The 27,470-nt window shown below is 38.4% G+C and overlaps 1 protein-coding gene across 1 annotated transcript; it reads left to right on the forward strand.

The window, feature by feature from the left end:
* Positions 1-13,549: 13,549 nt before the first annotated feature.
* On the forward strand, positions 13,550-26,949 carry LOC139734088 (protein-L-isoaspartate(D-aspartate) O-methyltransferase-like). The gene is made up of 7 exons (XM_071644901.1): positions 13,550-13,831; positions 14,660-14,764; positions 15,816-15,847; positions 16,969-17,073; positions 17,906-18,026; positions 22,765-22,850; positions 23,698-26,949. Exons 1-7 carry the CDS (start codon positions 13,576-13,578, stop codon positions 23,878-23,880), a joined length of 888 nt encoding a protein of 295 aa, XP_071501002.1. The 5' UTR covers positions 13,550-13,575; the 3' UTR covers positions 23,881-26,949.
* Positions 26,950-27,470: the final 521 nt, after the last annotated feature.

Below are 27,470 nucleotides of genomic sequence, written 5' to 3' on the forward strand. Positions count from 1 at the left end.
GGTGTGCTGTTGAAATATGAATAAATAAGATAATCTAAGATGAAACTTTCAGGTTTGATTGACGAGGTATTCACAAATTTGGGGGTGAGGACATAGATTGAGATCATGAGATTAAATGTATAAAAAGGTATTGTAACCATCACGCATCTAAAAAAAAACAAACAGGCAGAGGCAAAGGTCGATACAAACTTCACCTATTTTTTGCCTTGATGGCTGGATTCACGAAACACAAAAATAGGAGCACGCTATCAAAAAATCCTCATTTAATCCTTCGAGTGCTAGAGAACTTTGGACAGTGCGTAGGAATGTCATGGGGTTTTCTGTGCCAATAGGCACTCAAAGTGCACAAAGGGTTACTGCAAAAGTGCTTTCTTTCGCGGTGGTTTTATTTTCGCGCTTTTCGCGCTTTGAGGTTGAACCGCGAATTTAACATCACGCGAAAATGTTTTGAACTCGCCGCTTATTACAACGCTATTGCCCACATGCACACACGAAGATTCCGCGCATTGAGTGTATTGATGGTTAACACACACAGCGATACCGCGCAATGTAGGTACAAGCATGTTATGAAGTACTCGAGAGACGGGATTTTAGGAAAACCTGCATTTAATTTTAATTTCTATTTGATAAATAAAAGAATAATTGGATTAAAGTTTGGGTTTTCTTGTGCAAAATAAAACAGTTTTTGCCAACTGTGAATTCACAGATTTTGCCGACCGCGAATCTAAACACACGCGAAAAAGTCGGCACCGATGGAAACCGCGAAAGTATCTGTACGCGAAAGAAACCACTTTTACAGTACTGTGAATTTTCCTCCAAAGATGACCTCTGGTATGAAAAATGATGAATTTAGTTAAATTTATATACCACGCTACCATCAACTTAGGTCATTGTTGCTAGATTATACACCTATTAACAATATTACAATAATTTGATGCAAAGGACACAACTTGAAACTACTCTTTATTGATTTCTGAATACACACACACACACACACACACCCACACACACACACACACACACAATTATATATATTATACAGTTTATGCTACAGGGTTGTTGAAAAGTGAAGTTTTGTTTCACTGCAGATCATAGTAATTCTTGTATCATTCCCCCCCCCCCCCCCCCTAGGTAAGATCTACGCCATCCAAATGAAAAACAATGCATTTTAGATATCAGGGAAGGGTTTGAGTAAAAACAAACAAACAAATAAAAATTGAATGAAAAAAGACAAAATTACTGTCAAAATTATTGTGCAAGACAAAGCAAGATTGTAACTGTGCCTGTCTTGCTTCAACCTTCGAAATTCTTGCTTTGCGCTTGCCCCAGCATTTCCAACAGAGATATCATGCAGAGGAAATGTGTGAAACTACTGGTACTTCTTTTCTTACACACACACAACCTTAAATCCACTGATCTGTGAGGTACACCTTTGTTATTTCTTATTGTTCTGTGTCCCCCACAAGGTGGTTTCCGTACCTCACAAGCTTCAAGGAATAAAGCCATCCGTTGTTTTGTATTGTTCCCTGTATCCCACAAGGTAACTTAGATAAACATCCAGACAGACATGCAAACAAGCACACAGACAATCGCATAATTTGCATGACACAAAACACAAAACACACACACATGCAGATAATATGTATTGTATACCATTCAACTCCCTTCATAATGCTATAATTGAAATCATGGCTGTACATTTTCAACCACTCATTTCCAACCTCCTCCGAGTCTGTCTGTGAATAGAGAGGAAGCACATCAATTAATAAAAAAAACGACAACAACGAAGCAGCAGTAAGATTGAAGTGCAGACGCTTTCAAGGGATTTATAAACTTGTACAAATGTCATCACCTGCCACTGACCATGGAGTTTAGTCATCATTTAAGACCGGGGGTCACACCCTGTTGTGCAGACGGGCAACAGTTTATAGCAACAGGCTCTCCGTCCACTGAAAGACACACTGTTAATGTCATCTCTCTTTGCTCTATGTGTGTGTGTCTGATTTAAATGAAGCTAACAAGTCTGTGTTTGTTTGACAGTCCTCTACTTATTAGTGGGATTCACACCGACATGAATTTATAGCGGGAAGCAAATCTCAAGATTCGCTGCATGATCCACAGCTTACGATTTTTAGTGCTACACTAGTGTGAACATAAATACCTCACCAGATCGCGCAATGAGCATTATGATCCAAATCCCAAGGAATCGCATGATTATTTCCGAATTATCATGATCATTTCAGGTATAGTGCTATAATTTGCACCACAGAGAGTGTCGGAAAGCCAGAGCAGATAATCTTGAGACTTTTTTATCCATTCATTCAAAACTCACATCACAACATCATATGAACACAAGGGCAAGGGTAAATAGATCAGTGAATATTTCAGCAAAGTAAGATACAAGATGTAAGAGATCGGAAAGTTATTCCTTCTGTACACAAATATTAGTCAATGAGTTAATCAGCCATTAACACATTAATAGTTTTGTGTTTTGTTTTGTTTTTGTTTTTTGGTCAGGTGATTAAGATTGCTTTTGTATAGTACTCCTCATTTCTATGTACATGCACACAGGGGGATGCAACGATATTACAATCTCTTGAGTCCCTATGAAGGATTTGCCTCCGTCTATCCATGATGATCAATAAAAGAGCATTAAGTCAATAATGCCCATACTTATTTAGGTTCTTGTTCACCACAAATGGGTGATCAAATGGTTTTTATCATGTTTTAGTTTTGTTAACTATAGCTTTAATATGTTCACACTGCATTTAATATAGATTAGTGAATAGCTGTCATGCCACTATTAAAATACAGTTTGCCCATCAGATATGAAACCGATACACTGGTACATCCCATACATTCTAGTTTCAAGTGAGAAAAAAAAAAAATTAGCAATCCCTTGTTTTCTCAAGGATTATAGCATCAATGCCTATATTATAAGATGAAGGGTGAAGCGCTGATATTATAAAAACTAGAAAACATGCTCTCATTTATGATACCATATGCATGCACTCTTATCCCCAGCCATTTCTATTGGTGGTGTAGATGAATGGCCATACGATTCTATATCTATACAGTAGTAGTATACACTTCAAAGAAATAGTATGGGTCTAAAAAGCACAAATCACTACTATATAGAAACCTCAATATTTCGATGCAGGTCCTACAGAGATTATTTTTACAACACAGTTGTAAGAATTTCAACAACAACAAAAAATCTGTAATCTTCAAATTTCGGGGGCCATATTACAGTTGGGGGTGGAGGGGGCCACTAGTAAACTGTGCTTGTGCTTGTTATTCAAATTCATGATTTTAATATACGAATAAAATCCCTTCCTCCCCTCCACCCCCCCCCCCCCCCTTCCCCAAACACCTTGCTGATTACAGGGCAGTCCGTCATTCTCAATGACACCTCGTTTCCAAGCTTTCCTCGCAGCATTTCTGCAGCAGGCCAGAAGTAAGCGATTCACAATGCAACCCCTGCACAATGCTCTCCCTGGATCAACAGCACCCGGGCGATCACAGGTTGCAGAATAATAACCATTTACGACATCAATCAGAGCATTCATCCATTTTTTTTAAAGCCTTTTTGTCGACCATCTCAACCCCCGGTGATTTTGCAAACAAGCACCCTTCAGAGTCGAAAGGGAGGAATGTCGCTTGGTTGACTTGATGGTCGCTATTTCGGGAGAAAAGAATAGAAGCACTCGGTGTAAACATCAGATCATTCATGGAGAAGACCAGTACACAGATATTCCAAATCTGCGGTTGTTCTTATGTGGGTGTTACTAGTTCTCTCTTTTGGCGTCTTTGTGATTTGGATTTTCTGCATGTGTTTTTCTAGGGTTGAAACTCAGTGTTATTTGCAAGCATTGCATAGCAGGGAGTAATCTCAACAAAACACTCCACTTGGTAAACAAATCTTAGCACAAGAAAGTAAAGGTGTTCTTCATGATATTAAAGGAGATCCTCCTTATGTCTCAAAACAGCAGGCACAAAAGAAATTGAGATGATATCAGTCTGAAATCATATTACATTTTCATATTCATACATTCATATTCATTTTTTATGCATCTATTCATTTGAGTTTAAAGGGACTGTACAGTTCTGGTTTAGGTGAGCATTTAGCTTTCAACTTTTTGCGAGATATTCAGAAACCACTCTATGAGATGTCAAATAGCATGCAATTGTAAGGGGAATCAAAAGTTTATTTGATGAAAATCGGTTTTGAAATGGCTGAGATATCCAAAAACAAGGTGAAACAAAGAGATCCTAATAAAAGACGTGGCCTTTTGCCTTTTATTATTATCACTTTTTTGGATATATCAGCCATTTGAAAACCAATTTTCATCAAATAAACGTTGAATCCTTCTTAAAAATACATGCTCTTTCATATTTCATAAGAGGTTTCTCATTATCTCACTTAGGAATGTTATAAACCTGAATCTTCACCTCAACCAGTACTGTACAGTCCCTTTAAAACTATTTTTTTTCCCGTCTATAAAACTTTTTCAGAAAACCTTTCACTCCAGGAAACAGTGAAGAATAAGAACTTCAAACTGTGTGAAGTTCTTCTGAATGCATTGATGGAACAAAAATTTTCCTCACATAGCTGGCAAAGTATTAATCATCAACAGTCTATTAGCAAAGAATTTAATCATTAGTATTATCAGTCCACTAGCAAAGAATCTAATCATTATCAGTCTACTAGCAAAGAATCTAATCATTATCAGTCTATTAGCAAAGAATCTGGACATATACATAACATTCCTTTATGTATGAAGCACATATTTTATTTTGTTTGTTGCTTTTTCTTGCTTTGTTTTCATGAAGAAGGCCATATCTTGGATAATATGTGATCTGCACCATTTAGTGTTCAATTACCATTTTAGCATCAATGGGGTATAGTGTCTGACTGAAAGTAATCTCATTAGTTCCTACCCAGCATATAGTGGGAAACACATTCCACAGTCTCCATCCAGTCTATAGACTGGATGCTGTTGACGATGGCCTCCTTAACCCATTGAGGTTGGGCTGCTTTTGCTATAGCAAGCATTTCCCATAGACACCTGCTCGAGTATACTCGGGACTCGTCTTTAACTGGTTAACATTATATTCGCTTTTATTCTCACGGTCTGCACAGTATATCATAGGCACATACCAGTGAGTGTCTGAAGCAGCCTGTGATCCAACTGAGGGGGTTGTTGTTGCCCAGGTCTGCACACAAGTCTTCCCCTGAATACCCAAGACCCTTGACCATTATGTACACAAAGGCTCAGACCCAACCCAGACCCGAATTATGGTAATCTGTTTTGCTGGGAAGCATGCCCTACAGATATACCTGCAGACTCACCAGAACCAGTCCACTCCTCTACCATCTCCTTCAAAATGAAAATCATGGCGGAGAAGTTGTAACAAACTCTATCTCAGCTCCCAGCATTTAAGGATCATTTTTCTTCTTCTATGATATGAAGTAAGGTCAAGATTCTCTTTATTTCATTTATTTCATTTTCCTATTCTGTTATAATCACAGTTCCAATTACATTCTAATGCACACTATGCATCTCCATATTACGAGCTTGGAAGAGTATAAAATGATATGCAAGCTTTGCATAAAGACACACTGGTAAAAGGCACTGCACAATGCATGAATGACTACAATGAGCAAATCCTATTTCACATTAATTTGCCAAACACACACAGCTCTTTACTCTCTTTAATAGACTATAATTTACCATGCATGTCCTCCAAGCCTTAAAAATGAATGCATTGTATACGGCATGATGGAGTCGGTGCCCTATGAATGACTGTTGTAGAACAAATCCCTTGAAGTGATAGAATGCTGGTTGGTGATCACCTCGGTGTAACAGATTTCATTGTGATGGCACACCTCAATTCATTTCAGTGGTCCCAGAAACACCAGTGAAAGAAAGACAGATTTTTTTTTTTCCTAGCCACAAAAGTCAAACCCCATTGTCTATGCCAATGTGCCATCATTTAGTCTTTTTTATGTGGGTGGGGAGTAGTACTAAACATTTGATTACTTGGAAATAATTGGTAAGTATAACCAGACAAATGAAGAAACAATTGTGAACAAAGTCAAATTCAGATACTTGTGGTTTTCAGGGTGAAATGAATCAAAGCTTGATTGAAAACTTGACATGCACATAATTCTGGCACCAGAAGTTATTTACAATATACCATAGGTACATCTTGTGAAACTTGTATGGAAGCTGCCAAGAAGCCCTGTATGCTTATACCCCCCCCCCCCCAGACACACACACACATACATTTGTAAACTTTATTTATGTGTACATGAATTGAGTGTTGATTCAGATTTACTGAGCAAGCAGTGATCAGTCTGCTTTTTAAAAGGTCTTTCTATATTTTACAAACACACACAACATTTTATATACTAACACATATAATGATGTTTAATGCATGATCATCCTTACATCATTGTGCCTGACAAAGACTGCCTGTTCTAAAGCACGAACAAGTGAAAGATTGCGTACATGCTGTATTGAAATGTCAGTGACATTTGACACAACCAAATCATAAATTGATGCTGTTTATCAATATATATGACAAGTGCTACATTTACAGTGCTTTGAAGATCTACAATACATACGTACCAGTTACTATACTAAAGGAACCTTAACCCGAGACCCTACTGGCAGGCCATACTGAACCCGATGTAGGTTAAAGGTACTGTTTACCATAGGGAGCAGTGATTTTTCAAATAAAAATTAGAGTTATCACATTTGATGCATGTGTGTAGGTCAGTGAGTTGTATTACAAAACATCCTACCATATAAAATTTTTGCAAAAAAGCCTAAGGAAAAATATTTAGGAGATATCACTATTTTTCTCAATAGACCTAACTGTACTGTAGACCATTTATTCTGGAAATAATATTATCCTAACTCTTTTTCACATTTTGTATGTATATTTAACAATACATAACATTGATTATACTGATCAACATTTTCAGTTACACTGCTTGTTTCTTTTCCTAACTCACATTTCAGAACTATTATTATTATGTCTGCCTTGCCTTCTTTTGAACTGACAATACAGTGTAGATGAGGATAGACCTGGAAGCTCGACTGCTGCTACACAGCAATCTTCCAGGATCTTCGGTAAAGGTAAAGGTAAAGGTATTATTATGATGCACTAAAGCTGGGTTTTGTTTCATCTGCAAATAGTAAATAATGTCTTTAAATGCTATAACAGCCATGATTCAGTGTGACAGCATGGGTATTCTTATATTCGTAACCCTTTCTGTGCTAAGGACTTAGGACAGTGTGTACAACACCACAGGGTTTTCTGTGCTAATCAGCACTTATAGCACACAAAGGGCTAATGCCAAGGAGAAAGTGTACCTTCTGGGGACATTTCGTTTTTTTGTGTTTTTTGTGTGTGTGTGTGGTTTTTTTTTACGAGAACACGCAATGAAACAAAGCAGCTGTTCTGGCAGCAGATCCGTTAAAGAAATATATGTTTAAAAAAAATTAGCTTGTTTCGTTATGATCATCAGACAGTCAGGATTTTATCATCCATCCAACATCAATGACATGGTATTTGGTGTGAACCACACGAGTTTCCTCTTGCTTTAAAACATGACTGTCACATTATGCAGACCTCATTATGCAGCTCCTCATTTATTTGATAATCAAAGGCCAAAAATGTCTTGCTGTTGTCTTTTGGTTTGTGTCTCACACTCAAGACATTTCAGAAAATTTGCAGTATCGCACAACTCTCTTTCTCAAAAAAAAAAAAAGGAATTCCTTCATTCAAATCCAAGACAGTCACATGCTGCAGACTGTACCATTTTGTTGTGCATGACTCATGTTTTTGATGATTATAAAATTGATGCTGTAGAGCTAGTCATATGATATGACTAACAGTCTAACACAGCTGCCTTAACATCACGGTATCCGTATGATGGGCTTACTGTCTCTCTTTACATATGTTTGATTTTTTTCCTGCAGTTATCTAGTGTTCCTTATCTGTTTTGTGCGACTGCTGCTTTTATTTGACAATTTTTATAGAGATCTAGCTATATATCTAGATCTATTAAATTTAGAGTGTTCTACCAGTATAGGCATAGCAAATTATCTTTTCAGTACATTCTCCTATAATGTAATTACAGTGCTCCTGCTAAAACATGATGGTGATTTGTCAAAATCCATTTCTTTTAGTTTACTTCGCATGTGGATCAGACTGAGGATAACCTTCCATAGTTTGAAAACTCAAGTTGCAAGAAATAACCAACATCATTGTATGCGCGTGGGACTTAGCTATAAAACTAAACAACGATGAAGGTGCGCACGACGTTGCGCGCTTCTCTTGATACGACCAAGTTAGATGCCTTCCGATTCCAATCGGGTGTCACCTTCTTGGCTGTTTATGACTAGCCCTAGTCTGAAGAAAAAAGAACATACTTGTAATATGTTGAATTTTCTTACCATTTACGCCACAATTTCAAGGAGAAGTTTGGAGTTCCAGTTGTAACGTTAGGCGTTACGTTCCAGCTCACCCACTTGGAAAAACATCCTCACACGATACGATGATGGTACCCGCATCGCATCGATCGCTAGGGAACGGTAATCACGTCTGGACATTATCAGCTGATCGGGTTACGCAACATTCCTCTGCCACATCCGCTTGAACTGAGCCATGAAACCTACCCGCGGATGGCCAATTTCTTATTGAAAGAATATTCCATGTCTCCTATTTTACTCGTTTCTGGGTCTTTGATGTTATTTTTGCGAATTTACTGGTTTAATTATGAGCTGGTTGGCCGGTTCATGCTCTTGCGTCGAAATCTGATCGGTTTTACGCTGTGTATAATTATGTCGATTTTTTTTTTCAGTTTGTAGGCCCATAATAATTGTTGGATATCGTTTTAGTATTTGGTCCTATGACTTAACTCGTGTACATTTCAACTTTAACCATGCATATAGCATTTTTCTATCTGTCTATCTATCTATCTGAGATACTGGTTACCGTGAAACGCTACTTGCTTAATTTAGACGCTGAAAAGGACTTAATTATCCAACTGCTAGTGGGTAAAAAAAAAAGTAGAAAAATAATCAAAGGTTTTGGAATGAAGAATTCTCTATTCCGTTTGTGGGTGGGTTTGTTTTTCAAAACGAAATTTCTATTTGTCTTTCTTTCTTTTTTTCTTCTTTCTTTCTAACTTCCTTTGTTACTTATTTACTTTCTTTCTTTCTTTTTTCGTGCTGCTTTTTAGAGTTTGGGACCAAGTTACAAACACTATTAGAAGAATTTGACATCGTGAATTCACTTTTGAGGTTAATGTGTTGTTGTTGTTGTTGTTGTTATTATTGTTGTTGTTTGGGGGACATAGACCTACTATTCATCTGATTAAAGAAAAAAAAACAATTTGAGTCATCTTTCATTTCGATTTTAAGAATGATGCCCACGTATACGAGATAAAAACATTGCCTTCCTTTCAACTTTCCTATACCTTTCATGTTGGTTTACTTTGAATTAAGGTAATGAATAGCAAATTTGAGACCTCATGTGGATGCACCTATCAAGATTTGAAGAAGGCTTATTTCGTAAAATAAATGTGATGTCAGTGAATATCTATGAAACGGTATCTTTATTCACATCATTTCTCGGTGTGTTATTTTTATAGTTATTGTGTTTATAATTAGAATCAACAGTTGATTTCAGAGCCATCATTACGTAATATTTTAAGAATGAAGGGGGAAATAAATGATAAACCGATTGAAACGATGTAGATTAATGCTTAGGTACAGATATACGATATACATAGGCTTCTTACCAGTCTACACTGTGTAGAAATGATTTGCTTTTTGTTTGTGACCTTGTTTGCCAATTTTTCTTGCTTATTTGATTGATTTTTGGGGTGGTTTTCATTTCCTCTGGAGGTCGAAGTAGACATGCGACACACGAGAGACATAGTAGGTCATCTTTTTTTTAAGTCATATGTTTCATTGAGTCAAAAGAAATAATTTTTAACATAATGTACTTTGCCGCGAGGGCTATATAGCTCCAATATCCAATCCACAGTACAACACACGGGACAGGTTTGAGCAGGCTCATGCTGTGCAGAGCGGGTTTATCAAAGAGGTTCAGAACCTCATGGGGTAAATAATATCACAGAGCAACCCGCGCAACCCGCTCTGATGCTATGAGACAGGCGCCATCTACCGTCATCAACAAGACAACATTTTGTCAGTGTAGTGAGCACCGCGGGGGGGGGGGGGGGGGGGGGGGGTGTTCATCAACGTTTGTCAGCGCTGACAATCACCATAGTAGCAGCGACCAGAGCATCTCATCCAATCAAAACCAAGGATTTTGCTGAAATTGACAAACGCTGATGAAACACCCCCCAGATCTCTATGAGATCAGTGGTCGTGAGTTGATCTTTGTTTTGGAGTTGTTGAATGCAAAATAAACATGCTAAGATTACTGCTGCGAATTTCGGTTTGTTCGTTTAATTGTGTGTTTTGAATATAAGCAGGTTTTCAATCCTACTTCCGATCTCCTGAATTTTCCCTCCCCTTTTTTAACACCATTACATATTAATTTCCTGCACTTATAGATTGAAACAATATTGTCGCGCTATTAATATTATGTAGAATAATATTATTTTGTTGTTGTTGTTGAAAACTCTTTATTTTGCACTAAGAAAGGGGCTTGAGCTAATTTCTACTGAACTGTCAAGAAATTACTACTATAAATGTGATTCTCACGTTTTTATTGTTTTAATAAAACAATTATAAAATATTTCGCTTAGATATTGGATTTTTGTTCTCTCCCTTTCACAACAGAAATGTATTTATCTTCCATTCGTTATGAAATGTTCTTCTCTTCCTTCCCTATACCTACATTGACATTTCTTACATTTCTTTTACTAGTATTGTATTTGTCGATGACTCCAATCATTTTCATTCCCAGAGACTCCAACCCCAAGCACCTTCTGATCAGGAGATTCTCCCGCCCGAAACCCCTAGCAAACGGGAGACTCCAAGTTGATGTGTGCGAAGCGCGAACTTCCTAGGATTCTAGATGTTCTCTGGTGCTGTCTTAGGCTTATTTTTTCAACATACGATAGAAATAAGTAAGAAATCCTTTCCACCGGGAGACACAGAGCTAGGGCGGGAGAAATCAAATCTCAAACGGGAGAACGGGAGATCGTGCAAAAATGGGTTTTCGGCGGGAGATCTCCCGTCGAAAACAGGAGAGTTGGAGTCTCTGCATTCCCACAGAGACTCCGGCATTCTTTTACAAACTATCAATGAAGAGTTGAAACACGTTATACACAATGGATACGGGCAAATAAACCATATATCAATTCACAAAATACTATAAGTTTATGTTTTTTAGTAATTAACTTGAAACGCTGCCAGGCAATGTTATGTTTGATGGCACTCCCCTAGAAATGGTTTCATCTATTATCATCATTATTATCATTCCTTGTTGGTTTTTATGTTGACAGTAAGTTGTCTTGGAAATTTCATGTTCATCATTGTTGTAAGATTAAATCCCCCAATATTGGCTCAATAAGTTAAAGCATTTCCCCGCCCATACTTTACTCGATTTTTATTACAGTCTTATATTTCCATGTATTAATTAACTATGGTAGAAATACCCATCTATATTTGATTGAAAATGTATTTGTTACAAAAAAAAAAGACTTTGAGAATTATATCACTTACAACCATGTGGCCAAACTGACAAATTGTTTTTGAAAAGTAAAATTTTGAAGGTTAAAGATTTTAGGACAATTTATGTTTGATTTTAGGGGGGAAAATGGGTTGCCTAAAGTAAAAAAACATGTCAGTTTTCATAAATTATGTATCTGACACGAAAATTCAGTGAATTTTATTTTTCTTTACTCCGTACCATCTTTGCCCAGAATACTTATGTTTATACAGCAGGCACCTATTGGTAGACCAAGCTTTTGGAACCAACTGGAAGTGATGATTTAAAAGATGCACCAAGTCTTACTGTGTTTAAGAGAAAATTAAAGATAGTTTTAGTTGATTTTTAGATAACATTTGAGCTACAAATTTTTTCATCTCATCATGTTTACACTTCTTTTTTTGGATGTTGATTACTTTGCTCATGCCAATGGATTATAGTGTCTGGCAATAGCCCTGCATGAGTTGCGGACCTCTGCTACCTCTTAGCATAGTCCTTCCCTCCTTCCTTCCTCCTTCTTTACTCCCCCCCCCCCCCCCCGGCTTCCTTCCTTCTCCCTCTATAACCTCCCCTTCCCGTTTTCTCTTGCTGTTTGTCCTATCTTCCTACGTCTTTGCTTCGCGAGCGTCTTTTGCCTGTGTTTTGTGCGTCAGCATTTACACCAAACTAATTTCAAGATGCAATTACTAAGCAATTACTTTTTCATTCAAAAATAAAGTCATCGTTGCCAAATTACAATTGACCAAAATCGATAATTATGATAGCTTAAGAAAAAAAAGTACAGTATGACATCCAATACGACCATGACATGCGTAATCATCTTTATTCATTTATTTTTGCGTAAAATAGACAAAATTATTATGCTGACTACCACTGCTTTGTGAAAACATATGAAATTTGAAGCTTCTGGTTTGTTGTTGTTGTTGTCGTTGTTGTTCAGGTAAGGCCCTATGTGCGAGTTTGAAGAATCTCTCACGTAGGGCCCTACCACTATTGTATGACAATAAATGGGAGTTCACATCATTTTGTTCATATTGCAAAATCAGGCAAGCGAATTAATGTCCATTCAAACAAACCGTGGAAGGTGCCGTTGTAGGTCGCACATTATTCTTTTTTTTTTTTTTTTTCTTCTACCATTCGGGACTTTTAGTAACATCAGCATTGACATGACGCGAGGTTACATGCTTTTTACAATTAAAAAGAAATCAGCATCATTTCCATGGCACCCCTTCCCCCGCGCCTCAAGTTACTTTCCATAGGAGGAGCTTTGGAGGAGGGGGAGGGGAGGGGAGGGGAGGGGGAGGAGGGGAATCCCCCAGACCATCCCTCGGGGGAAACAACCGCGAGCCAATAAAAAGTATGTGCGTGACCTGTGCATTCCTATTTTTTGTTCGAATCTCCTGTGAAGCCTATTCCGTTTCACTAGCGACCTCTGGCGTGTTGGATTTTGATTTTTTAGGAGATAATGAGTTAAGTCCCTTATCTCATTCATATTTCTTCCGGGTAAGCGTTTAGTTTCTGTTTTTACTGATTTCCTTTCTTTCTTTCTTTCTTTTCTTTTGGGGCACGGCATTCTGATTTTCTTTTTGTATTGCCTTTGATTTGCCTGGTGCTACGAGTTTATATTCTTTGCTGGAAGCCAACCACCCTCGGTGCTGCGCGATGTGATAGATCACTAAAAAAAATTACGCTCAAAGTTGGTGGTGATGTGGACTAGACTCGACTGAATGTTGCTCAACAATTTCTGAGGGCGCATATTTTTTCGGGAACTGAATCGCCTCCGTAGTGTCATGTTGATATAACGACGTGACATAACGATATCATAATTGGGTCATAACTAAAAGTGGATGACGTGGAATCGTGTTCCTCATGTCGGGATTTAAATCTGTTGCCAAACAGACTTTCTTCATAATTGTTCTTGTCTGCATAACAAGGTGTGCTGTCGGAGAAGATCATCGGGCTGCCGATGTTGACGTAGGGGGTGAATACTGTGAAAGCGGCAGCTACGGAGAGGACGGCACATGCGAACCTATGGGGGCCGCAGGGGCGCGGTATCTACATCGAGCTGAAATGGCGTGGAGATCGAGCGGCGAATCACACGAGGAACTCATCACGAGGCTACACGGTAAGTAACGAGCTCTCGAGGTGACGGAGTCGAGCTCCAAAATCCGTCACTGATCTAACATGCCTTCCATATAGATCCTGATACTGCACTACCAGGAAATAATGGCCCAACCCGAGCCAGTCCCACCTATTATGATAGTCCCATCCATGCAAGTTGGTGTTACTGAATCTTATGATGAACTGAAATAAATGTTAATAGATCATATGGGTAAATTTTATAAATTTACATCCTATAGATCCATGTATCTGATCTAACGTTAGAGGTTCTAGATCTAATTTATACCAAGGATAGGATGATAAAACATGTAAGTGTATTCTCTCTAACTTTTGATGTAAGCTGTTGCAATTATGGAAACAGATACAATAGCGAATCTGTTCTGTTGCTGACAATAACTAAAAACTGTCGGAGCATTATTATGTCTATAACAGATATCTTCCCTGCCAGTGACGAGTGTGCAGTGCCCCAGTAGATAAATAGACATGGTTTTCTGTAATGAGGTATCATTTATAGCCCATATACATTGGCTAAAGCCGGTAAGCAACTCGACAGTTTCATGGTCACACTAGACACACATTTCATCATTGTATGAACAATGATAGGGTCTTACTCTTATATGAATCGTTCCTTTGCCAATACAGTACTCCCAAATACTTGATACCAGGTACTGGGTATTTGTAATTTGTTCTGTGGTGATGATGATGAATGTAGTAATGCCTATTGAATACAGTGTTAGAGAGTCATCTGAGTTGACTTGAAATAATGCATGAAGTACGCCAGTCATAATCCTATATTCCTTGTAATTTACTCAATGATGGTTCGATCCTCTAGAAAATGGCATCATTAAGACCGAGTCGGTGCTGAAGGCGATGAGAAATGTGGATCGCAAGCACTACAGCACACACTCCCCATATGCAGACTCTCCTCAAAGTATTGGTAGGTAGCTCTCTTTACATCCCATCCAATATTAAAGTTGCATACTATCCAGCAAACAAATAACGGTAAAATCTCTGCCCAAAAGGCTACAGTATGTAGGTTTCTGTATCAGTTAAATGTTGCTGTTACTCTGTTTCTGACTTCAAAAGGAAACAGACCAAACAGGCAAGTGAGAAGAGATTGTGATTGATTGCACAAAACAGCCTGATATATTTATGAAGAGTCCATAATCGCCAACTAACAAGGTCACAGTATTATGAATGAAATTGAGTGGATAACTTGTGTGTGCTACCTTAGTGAGATCCAGCTTTTATCATTCAGTGTCATGTGTAAGTATGTAATTCCTAGATCACACAATCAGTGGCAGTTGCATATTGATGATAGATAGCTGTTATAATTTCATTCACTTGTTATGTTCTTCTTGTTGCTTTATACTTTTCAAGATGCAGACTTTGTATTTGAATGTCACATGTTCAGAGACTCCAACCCAAAGTACCTTCTGATCTGGAGATTCTCCCGACTGAAACCCCGAGCAAACGGGAGACTCAAAGTTGATGTGTGCGAAGCGCGAAATTCCTAGGGTTCTAGATGCTCTCTGGTGCTATCTAAGGCTTATTTTTTTTCAACATACGATAGAAATATGCAAGAAATCCTTTCCAACGGGAGACAAAGAGCCAGGGCGGGAGAAATTGAATCTCAAACGGGAGAACGGGAGATTTTGCAAAAATGGGTTTTCGGCGGGAGATCTCCCGTCGAAAACGGGAGAGTTGGAGTCTCTGCATGTTTTTTGGTGTTTTTTTTTTAAACCAAACTCTTTGGCCACATATAAAAGAAAAAAAAAGCAAGCATGCTTTACAAGATACTAGTGAGTTGATTTTAAACAGTGTTAGATCGTTTAAAGTCTGTTTGTAGTAAAGGCAAGGTACTTTTATTCATTTGTCTATTCATTTCTTACTGAGATGTATGAATGGTAAGGATTTTCTTGAGAAGTTACTCAGAATGTGTAACTGAAACACTTTCTGCCCTACTATGTCTCCTCATTCTCTTTCAGGTTATGCAGTGACTATAAGTGCACCGCATATGGTAAGTGTTTGATTCAACACTCTTGGAGTTGGCCTAGAGTTGATTAATACCGAGTACCTTAAATTATACATTATTATTCTGAGACATGTGAAGCTTTTGAGCTAGTGATGTGGAGCTTAAAGGACAAGTTCACCTTCATAAACATAAGGATTGGGAGAATGTAGCAATATTAGTAGAACACATCATTGAAAGTTTGAGGAAAATCGGACAATCCGTTCAAAAGTTATGAATTTTTGAAGTTTTTGTGCAGTAACCGCTGGATGAGAAGACTACTGCAGTGTGTGAAAAACTTAGATGTCACATGCGTACAACAATAATAAGGAAAATATAAAGAGAATTTCACAAAATTTCATCTTATGAAAAAAGTACACATTCCCCCGACTCGTTACCGACAAATGTTATGGGTAATATTATTCCCCCTGCCTTTAGAAAGAGGCAAGTCAAGTGCTCTTTTATTATGCGAAAAAAGTGAAAATATGTTGAATTTTCTTTATATTTTCTTTATACTGTTGTACACATATGACTCACAAGCTGTAGTAGTCTCCTCATCCAGCGGTTCCAAAACAAAAAATTTAAAAATTCATAACTTTTGCATCGATTGTCCAATTTTCCTCAAACTTTCACTGATGTGTTCTACTAATATTGTTGCATTCTCTCAATCGTTATGTTTATGAAGGTGAACTTGTCCTTTAAAGCTGTGAAATAGTGTAAGAATTGCATATGTAAAGCAAAAACCAAATAAATGCAAAAGTGACTACTGCTGTTTGTTTACTTTTGATTGCATCAGAAGCCAAGAATTGCATAGATGCTGAATGCCAGTTGAAGAAATAAGGTGAAACTTCAATGGAAAAGTAAGATTTGTTTGTAGTAGTAGCAGTGGTAGTAGGACTAGTAATGATGATGAGGATAATTTTTGTTGTAATTGGAGTGCTATGATGTAAGTTTAGTCCTAATAGCGATACTGATAATGATGATGGTGATGGTAATAATGATAAGGATTATGTAAGTTATGATGATGATATGGTCTCTTTGCCCTCCGGGGTAGCCTTGTATATGTTGATACTAATTCATTCAGAGGGTCCTGCTTCTATCAGTGGAACTATTTCGTATGTTCTTTCTAGCATGCCCATGCTCTGGAGCTGCTTCGGGATCACCTTGCCCCAGGCAAGACTGCACTCGATGTAGGTTCAGGCAGTGGCTATCTGACTGCTTGTATGGCACTCATGGTAAATAACATCTCCTTGGATTCTGAACTAAAACATAAATCACCCCATGTACACTGTAGATCTATAAAGGCAAATGCACAGAATTCAAGTTCCATCAACAAAAATATTTTTCAAACTACTTTAACAGTTTGTCATGTATTGGAGTTAGAGTGGTTGCTATTAGCTTCATTATTGAAGACGATGACAAATCATCACAGGTTTCCATGTCCTGCTGAAAAATGGTATGAACTTCAATATGAACTTAAATGTCAAAAGATAGAAGAATCAACAAAAAGAGGAGTATGAGGGGATAATGTGTAAATGCTGTCATGAGCCGCATTTCTGAAAGTAATGTCTCCAGCAAATTATAGCTAATAACAATCTAACCATGGTTCAGTTGAAGTTCAGAAATGCAGATGACTTGATATATACCTGGTAAAACTAATCCTGTTTGAGTGAAATAAAGATTCACTAGAAATTTCCTTCCCTAGTTTCTTTAGTGCTCCTGTATGTCAAATCGCCTCATGAACAATAGGCTGTTTTCGTAATGTATTCAAATTTATGGATGTTTCATTCTATGAGCTATTCCATTAGCCTGCTCCTCTTAAATTAAATTTAAGTGCTGGAATCCAGTTTGCATATATTATTTGTTGCTATGTCGGACACGCCTCAGACAAGCATTCAGGTTGTCAAGAGCAACCTTTTTTAAAAGGTATGGCATGAAATTTGAATATGTTATGAAACCGCTTATTGCTCTTTAAGATTTAAATTGTCATTTTGATGGGTATTGGTATACTATCTTTATCATCTTTATTCTCTTTGTTTTCTATTTTCTTTGTCCATTTCTTCACAGGTTGGCCCTACAGGCAAAGTAGTAGGTATTGATCACATCCAGGAACTTGTAGATAAATCTAGGAAGAATATTGAAAAGGACAATCCAGATCTACTAAGATCAGGAAGAATTGAACTAGTAGGTAAGTTGTCTATTTTTATTGAAAGTGTAGTCACCATTTCTGTAGTCATCCCACACATCTTGAGAAATTGTGATAGTTGATGCTTTGCAAAATTTCAGACTTTTTAGCTCACCTGGGCCGAAGGCTCAAGTGAGCTATTGCGATTGCTCTTTGTCCGGCGTCCGTCGTGCGTTATCCGTCGTGCGTAAACTTTTTACATTTTCATCTTCTTCTTGAGAACCCCATGATCTGACCGATTTTCACCAAACTTGGCAGGTAGCATCCCTAGGGGGATAGGATCTCAATTTGTTCAAATGTGTACCATGCCCCACCTGGGGGGCCCCCAGAGGGGCCCAAACCCCCCAAAAGTAAGAAATCTTTAAAAATCTTCTTCTCTAGAACCAGAAGTGATAGAGCTAAGTTAGTACTATGAGTTAGTACATTGATGACTGTAGTTTCAAGTTTGTTCATAGTGGAATCAGGGGTGCCCCCCTTGGTACCCAGGGGAGGGGGATGGGGAGGGGTCCTAATGGGGCCCAAATTGTAAATTTTCATTTTTAAAAAAAAAATGCCATTATGAATTTTCACCAAACTTGGCAGGTAGCATCCCTAGGGGGATAGAATCTCATTCCCATCAAATGGGCACCATGCCCCACCTGGGGGCCCAGGGGGCCTAAATTAGGGCCTAAATTGTAATTTTTCATCTTTTTCTTGAAAACACCTTTATGAATTTTCACCAAACTTGGCAGGTAGCATCCCTAGGGAGATAGAATCTCAATTCCATCAAATGGGCACCATGCCCCACCTGGGGGCCCCCGGGGGGCCCAACCCACCCCCCAGTAAGGAATCTTTAAAGATTTTCTCTAGAACCAGAAGTGATTGAGCTAAGTTAATACAATGAGTCAGTATATTGATGACTGTTGTTTCAAGTTTGTTCATGGCAGAATCAGAGGTGCCCATTCCCCCCTTGGGACCCCCCCCCCCCCCCCTTGGGACCCAAGGAAGTGGGGTGGAATGGGTCCAAATGGTGGTGTGAATTGTACATGTTCATAATCGTTGAAAAACCCTTTGATGAATATTCACCAAACTTGACAGGTTGCATGCCAGGGAGTTAAGATCTCAATTTGTTCAACAGGGCAGCATGCTCCCTTTGGGGACCTGAGGGGGCCTAATCCCCCCAACATTAAGGAATATTTACAATTCTTCTCAAGAGCCAGACTTGATAAAGCAAAATTACTTTGTGTTTGTATATTGGTGACTGTAATTCCAAGTTTGTTCATTGCAGTGCCCCCCCCCCCAAAAAAAAAAATTGGGGGGGGGGGGGGGAGGGAGGCAAATGCACCTCCGAAATTAAGGAATATTCAATAATCTAATTCTCCAGAATCAAAAGTGATACGGCTTTAAGTCTTTTTTTTTCAAAACTGGATAGTCCAACATTCTATAAAGTACAGTGTACCTTGCAGGTATTTTTATGCCTCCGCCACGAAGTGGTGCCGGAGGCATTATGTTTTCGGGTTATCCGTCCGTCCATCCGTACGTCCGTCCGTCCGTCCGTATTTACGTACGTACATCCGAACGTCCGTACGTATGTCCGCATTCGTTTACGCGATAACTTGAGTAATATTGACTGCAATTTTAACAAACTTGGTCCAAGTATAAAGTGTGATGGGGCAATTACTCGATTAGATTTTTGGGTTAAATCGGCCAAAGGTCAAAGGTCAAGGTCAAGGTCAAATCATGAAATTGTATCTGTTTACGCGATAACTCCAGACTGGATCAAGCAAATTTCACCAAACTTTGTCCGAGGATGATGTATGGTGGGACAATTACTTGACCAATTTTTGAGTGAAATCGGACAGAGGTCAAAGGTCAAAGATCAAGGTCAAATCCTGAAATTTATCAGTTTACGTGATAACTCAAAACTGGATGAAGCAGCTTTCACCAAACTTGGTCCAAGGATGATGTATTATGGGGCAATCAGTTGAGTAGATTTTAGTAACATTGGCAAGAGGTCAAAGGTCAAAAGGTCAAGGTCAAATGCTAAAAATGTTGCTATTTCCTCCATATCTGTGCAATGCCTGAAGGTATTTTCTTGAAACTTAGTGTAGACATGTTCTACTGCATAAAGATTCTCCAAAGAGTTTCATGTCATAAGGTCAGAGGTCAAAAGGTCAAAGGTTAGGTGGAAATGTTACAATTTCACTTTTCTCGCAAATGGTTCAATGTATCTTCATGGAACTTGGTACATACACATGTACTGACTGGCAGGGATTATCTAGGGAATTTAGGGGTCATGGGTCAATAGTCAGGGGTCAAAGGTCAAGGTCAGCTCTTCAAAATTTTACTATTTCCCTCATTTACTGGTATATGCAATGCTTGCATTATAATTTTTAAAATTTTATATACATGTATTACCTAATGGAGATTCTCTTGGAAATTTCCTGCCAGAAGGTCAAAGGTTAAGGGTCAAGGCCAGGTTTAAATGCAAAAAAAAAAAATATTTTATACTGTAATTACACTCTTTCTTCATACCTTGAAAATTACTCAATGCGTAAACTTATAAAAGGGTCAGTCAGAAGTCAAGTAAAAATCCTCAATTCCCCAAATACATATACCTGCACTCTTTAATAGACAATTATAGCAAACCTAGTTCAAGGAAAGTGAACATTCAAGATATTTCTGACAAACCTGTCATTTCAATGTTTTGCCAGTTACAACTGTATGTGAAACTGTCATCACACATTGTGAAGACATTGCACTATACACCTATTGGGAGAATCATGCATTATGGCGGAGGCATCAGTCGCCATAGCGACATTTCTTGTTACCAGTGTGATGGAATATGCAAATGGACACCATGCCCCCAGCTCTCAAAGCTACCCCACCACAGGTTTCCAATGTTCTCAGGTAAGAGTCTGCCAGAATGCATGGAAGGTGAACTTGCGATACTCAGGTGAGCACGAGACCCCCGGGTCTCTTGTTTTGTTTTGTTTTTGTCTCAGGAGACAATTTAAGATCAGTCAATCAAAAATCAAATCAAGTCAAATAAAGATCAAAACAGAATTTTACAGAATGTATCATTTTGTCACCCTAAGTGGATTTGATGTATTGTGCAATATTCTACACTTTGTTTAAGTTGCATGTAGTGTTACCTTGGTTGTCTTCATCATAAACTGTGGCAATTTAAATTCCATAAATTTTTAAGCTTATGCCTGATTATGCTGAAACTGCTGTTTTGCCTGTCTGACTTTACTCTAGATATTAAAGTCAATTTGAACAAAATTTGGCATTGCATTTTGACTGTACCTAAGGGCAGAATAGCTACAAAATATTTAGCCTTTCAAGGGTACAGAATATATTCTGTGCATCCAGAGATGGATTCATGGCATGCATTAGTGATCACCACAGAAAGCGTAGTGACTCAAAGGCTGTAGCGTTGTATACAGCCTTTATTATAGAATGGGTAGCGAAAATCCCGCGATCTGATTGGTCGAGAGCTATGTGTTGATTTTTGCCGGCCGCACGCTGAGTCTAGTCGTCACAGTGGTAAACATGTTATCGCGCACTTGTAGCAAGAGTAAGCGCACTTGTAACAAAGGTTCGCGCACTAAGCAAGCGTTCGCGCACTAAGCAAGCGTTCGCGCACTCAGTACGAGACGCCTATTGGCTAAAACAACCATGCATCAGTTTTTACTGGATGCATGGCTGGCCGTGCGTCCAGTAAAAACTGATGCATGCTCGTTTACAGCATGCCAAAAGGAAATGCATCCAGTAGTTTTGTCATCGAGTAACATGATAGAAAAATGGGTTTTTGGCAAGAAAATTACCTATTCTATAAATCAGATGACGCACATGTCTTTTCGTGCGTCAGTCGGAATATAGTGTGCATGCTGTAACTATGGAATTTAGCCTAAACCCACTCGGCTTCGCCTCGTGGGTTAAGCATTCCATAGTTACCTTATGCACACAATTCCGACTGGCGCACTCAGACCTGTGCGTCATTTGTATACTGATGGACACATATTGCTGCCCTGCCAAATTGGCATTGTGTAGCAAATGATAATGGCTTGATTTGTTGTTGTTTTTTCTTTGTTTTTTACTTTCTTTACGGGTCCATCATGAAGAGAAGTATATTTTTCGGGTTGTTCATCCATTTTTTTTTTTCATCCAGTTGTTTTGCAAAATGATATTGGACAATGGTCACTGTACCATGATAGAAAAAAGTGATTTCCAGCCATTACTTCAGCTGGGAGTCTCAGGGTCAGTGGTCAAGATCAATGAATTTCAGTAAAATGTAAATGCAGTCTGGCTGAATGCATGACTTTCAGCATAATTTTGTGCAAGAGGATTGTGTAAGGTTGAAGCATCTTAGTCAACTTAGCGCTGCAGTCGAGTTGCTCTCATTTTGATACTTTTCAAGATCAATTTTTAATATGTTTGATGAGTCTTCAAATGAATGTTTGATGAAGATGCATATGTACATATTTGTTGTTTTATTTTGTTTTGTTTTGCTTTTACCAGGATGCTTAATTTTTACATCATAGAAAGCTAATCCACCAGTAGTTTCATTCAATTAGTTTGTATAGTATATCTCTTAGTTGGAATTGCCCTATTGTTGTTGTTCATCTCCATCCTGTTGCTATGGCAATGAGAGTCACTGCCTGAAAGAAAGATGAAATTTTGACTGTTAGCAATGGTCAGGTAGGTACTTGTATCACATTGACCTCCGCCAATCGTTTATGTCAAATTTATTCCTCAGTCGGAGACGGGCGGCAGGGTCATGTACCGGGTGCCCCGTATGATGCTATACACGTTGGTGCGGCAGCCCCTACATTACCGAAAGCAGTAAGTCTCACATCTCAGCCGTGTTCATGTGTTTGTTTAAGGGTATGTGTGTGTACATGTATATGTGTACATTGTATATTTATGAATGCATGTGTATTATATGCATATCGATATGTATGTTTGTAAGTTTGTATGTTTGAATGTATCTATGTAGGTATGTCATTATGATAATGTGTAGGTATGTACGTAAGTTTGCATGTGTGTGTGTGTAAATGCATACTGTTTATGCTTATTTATCATTGTCTCTTTAATGGGGACTGGTAAATACCTTAGATTCTCAAAGAAAACAAAAATCCAGGAAAATGTGATTCCTTATTGTGAAAGTGAGCTAATGATAGATACATTTTTGAAGGTTATCAATTAGTTACCAAATACTATTTAAACAAGAAGCTTTCCATGGTGTGGTTGTCATTGAAGTACTGGATTTTAGTGATTAATTTGGTGTTTCGGGTAGTAAAGCTCATCTAGATGACCTCCAAACTATACCAAAAAAAAAAAAAAAAAAATGCAGTAGGCCTCCTGGTCTGAACACTGAATTTTGTGACATATTTGAAAATGTAAGGTAAGATAAGACTGCCTTCAGCATTGGAATTAAGGTGTCAAAGCATTTGTATAAATTTAAATTTTTTGATTGCTTACAAGTGTTCACACATAATATGTGTGAACGATTGTAAGCAATCAAAAAATTCAAATTCATATGAAATTAGTGAGAACAAAAAGGTGTGTGAACATCACTGTCAGTTTGCATGGTGAATATTACTCTGCAGTTAAATAACAAAATAATCAAGGCATCGCATTTGTAAAAGCATTGATGTACCCATCTTGTGTGCCTGAATTGTCTCTGCAGTTAATAGAGCAGCTGAAACCTGGCGGTCGTCTGATCATCCCAGTGGGGCCTCAAGGGGCCAGCCAAAACCTGGAGCAGTATGACAAGAAAGAGGATGGCCAGATCACCAAGAAGACCCTAATGGGTGTGGTCTATGTTCCCCTCACGAGCAAAGACCAGCAGTGGCCGGGGCGATGGAAGTAAGGAGGAGGTGCGTGGTGTTGCAAAATCAGCTGGACATTGCATTATCAAATTTTTTTTCTTTCCTTTTGGTTCTTTTTTTTCTCTTTCACTTTTCTTTGTTGATTTCTCATGCCCTGCTGCTGTATCTGGAGGAAAGTTTCGTTTGTTAAGTGCATGAAGGATTGCAGTGCAAGAGTGTTTAAGGTAATCAACAGGAAATATATCTGCTCCGGAAGATCGGTAGTGTGTACAGCATTGGACTTTGTGCGGATGGAGCAAAGATGGTGATGGCATTGGTGTCCACGCAACTTTGCTCTCGTGATTTATCGAGCATGTTGGCTCTGTTTTATTACTGCGATTGAGAAGGGACGAGTTGTGTGGAGTTTTAATACCCTCTTGGGTTGTACCAACCATCATGTAGTGATTTGTAAAGTCACTGAAGATTGTACTTCAGGAGGTGGGTAGAGAATGTGTTTCAGGGTTTGGAGCTCTGGTGTAAGAATGTCAAAATATGTGTGACTGTGGCATTAGATCTTAATGAACCCACTGGATTTTCAGCCAGCGTCAAGGTGTAAGTTCTGTAGGGAAAGATTTATTTGCAGATTGAAGTTAAGAAACAGGAGTTGACGCCCAATGCCAAGATTTCTCTACAGGCAACAAATAAAAGCGAGGTGCGTGGGAATCGCCTAAAGAATGGAATCAATCAAGCATACGATACCAGCCGTCAAGATCAATCAGTCGACATAGACAATGACTGTGTGTCTATTGTGAGTGAACAAGAATGTAGCACTCCTCTTTGTGCTAGTGAACATGAATGTGACTATCCATTAGAGGCAAGTTTACATGGGCGTGGCATGCTAAGAGTTAAAGGGATACACCCCTCAGAGAAAGCTATGTGACCCGAGAAACCGTGCAATGGATATACGCAAAGATTTAGTCAACATCGGACACGTATTAAAAGGGTTCTGTCCATCTTCAGGTCAGCACTGCAAGGTCGTCTACCGCAGCAATCTTATGGAAGGAAGTCTGTTCATCTGGATGATGGAGAACGCTTGTTTTCATGGATTGCCTCAAGGGTGTGGTCGAGGGGTTCCTCCAAACCACCTCAAGGAGCTGGTCTGTCACCATGATAGACTTGAAAGAGCAATCATATGCTACAAAAAAATAGGGAGAAACGCATTTCTCTTAAACAGTTAGAAATGTGGAGGTTGATGTTTCCTGCAATAGGAACAGACTGGCATGGTCCTCCCTGGATGGAGAAATAAAGAAGTGCACAGAAGATTGAAGTGAGGGCATCACTGGAATAAAGAGTTCTGTTGGACTGCCTTTGGTTTGAAGAGCCATTCCGATATGTTGGTTGGCAGTAAAAAGCAGTAATATACGGCAATGTGACTGAAAATGAGAGGGGACGATTTTTAAAAACTGTGTGAAGAGATGTGCTGATGGCATCAGTCATTTGCTTTTTATCGAGTGTTCCATTGGCATCTCATTATTTTGTGGACGGATGGGAATCTAAAGTGTCAGTGGAGCCAGAGTCTAGCAGACTCGTAAGAAGTGAACTTGGGAGAGGACATGAACATGGAGTTTGTAGTACAGAAGTGTCTGCTGTATGACGTGTAGATCTTGGGGAGAATAATTTGCCTTGTTGCAACTGATTAACAAGTTGCCCTACGTCGACGTAAATAAATACAGATTATTCAGTGTTTTAGTACTGTAGTGGCCATGCTAAATCTTATCATGGCTACTACTAAAACACTGAATAATTAGTGTGTATTTACATTGAAGTAGGGCTGTTCATTTTGTCAGTTGCAATAAAAGCAACTTGGTGCGAAATTCATAAATTTGAATAAATCTGACTTTTTGTTTGCAGAATTGCATATCCAGACATTACTGAATGCAATATAAAAAAACAAAACAAAAATGATTTCCCTGAAATCTTGAGATCACTGTGATTTCACACCTGTAGTATGCCTACATTGTCGTTTTCGACCAATGCATTACATACTGCTAGTAGTTGCAGTCAGCAATGTTCATACTTACTGAGGGTGTTTGTGAGTAGATTGATATTGCACAAATTCAACATTTTATGATGATTCTGTGAATCTAAATAGAGTGGTTATAATATCATCAAATCCAGAGCATTGGAGGCAGGCATATGATGTCATGGCCTAAGTGACTGGAGCAGTTATGCATTTCTTTGCTCCTGCAAAGTTGTGTCGAACCCTTTGCAGATGAGAGATATTGAGGTTTCATTGGGTAATGGCCTGGCACATGCTATTCCAGTAAGCAACTGGTTAAGTAACAAGTGACATCAAAAACATATCAGGCATGATATTCTGTAGATTTTAATCTGATTTCAGATTTTCTTTTCTCAAGTCTGTAACACATTCTGCTATTTTCATGTATCAAAATCACCTGAAAATTTTGATTTCCGATTTTTTCAAAAAACCTCAATATCATCCCTGCATATGCAGCGAAAAGCTGATCTCCCCAAAGTCAAAACATTTTTTCTGATCTGTGCATCAAATAAGAGTTGTTAACAGTCAAATGACTTCCACGTAAAGCATTTGTGTAGAATATTGATAGCGTGTGTGAACTGGGAAGTGTATAAAGAGTTTTAAGAATTTGCATGATGCGGTTTTCAAGGCTTGAAGCACCTGGGCTAATTTGAGTACCACAAATTGGGGCTTGTGGCTCCTTCACAATAAAATGGTAACTTTATCAAAGGCAGCTGTTATGGTGCATACTATGTATTTTGTCGTTATATTCTGTTTGTTTTGGTGTATAAGAAAATAATGTTCCATCAAGGACCTTATAAGCCCTGCAGTTCAAATCATATGTTCTCAGAATGATTCATAATGCAGTCACACATAGTTAATATAGCTTTAATTAAAAAAGTTAAAGTGACTTGTTTGCAACAAATTTGGCTGGTACATGTATTTCAATCATCCTTCAAATTAAGACTGTTCATTCTGTTCTCCAATTTCCTATGAGTTTTACTGCCTAATATGGTGTGAAACATATTCAAAGAAGTGTGTAATATACCATCTGCAGCCATCAATAATATAGACTGCCAGTATTTACTGTACTTCACTGTGGAACTATGTGTTGCACATGCAGCCATGGCTTTCAGCCCCCTCCCCCCCCCCCCCACAAAAAAAAAGGCATCAACCAACCAAATAACCAAACAAGAAAACCAACAACAAGGAATAACAAAACAAAACAAACAAACAAACAAACATACAAGCAGGCAATGAGCACCTTACAAAGGGCACTTTCCATGTATAGAATTTGCTGATAAACTTTGTGAAAGTTCCTGAATTCCACACTCTTTATCTAATTCCTTAAAAAGCAATACTCCTGCATAGGAACCAATCTATTGTGTATGTAGTAGGTTTAATACCTCGTGATTGATTCTTACTCGGAATGTTCATTTACGATGTATTCCTCACTCCTTATCTAAACAGCTTATGAAGGAATTGAAGTGATATCTAATCTATTACTGTGCTATGATGCACAACTGACTGATATATATATATATATATGTAGTATCAATATACTTGATTATCTAGCAGGATAACCAGTCGAGTGTCTGTAAAGCATTGAATCAT

This window comes from Diadema antillarum, unplaced genomic scaffold (assembly GCF_040938485.1).
Source record: "Diadema antillarum isolate AM-2024a unplaced genomic scaffold, OU_Dant_1.0 seq00000510_RagTag, whole genome shotgun sequence".
Classification (NCBI taxonomy): Eukaryota; Metazoa; Echinodermata; class Echinoidea; order Diadematoida; family Diadematidae; genus Diadema; species Diadema antillarum.

Excerpts from the sequence above, each read along its gene's own strand:
- LOC139734088 (XM_071644901.1), top strand. The coding sequence starts at position 13,576 with ATGTCGGGATTTAAATCTGTTGCCAAACAGACTTTCTTCATAATTGTT. Across the intron at positions 14,765-15,815 it reads AGACTCTCCTCAAAGTATTG|GTTATGCAGTGACTATAAGT; the intron begins GTAGGTAGCTCT and ends ATTCTCTTTCAG. Across the intron at positions 17,074-17,905 it reads CTGCTTGTATGGCACTCATG|GTTGGCCCTACAGGCAAAGT; the intron begins GTAAATAACATC and ends ATTTCTTCACAG.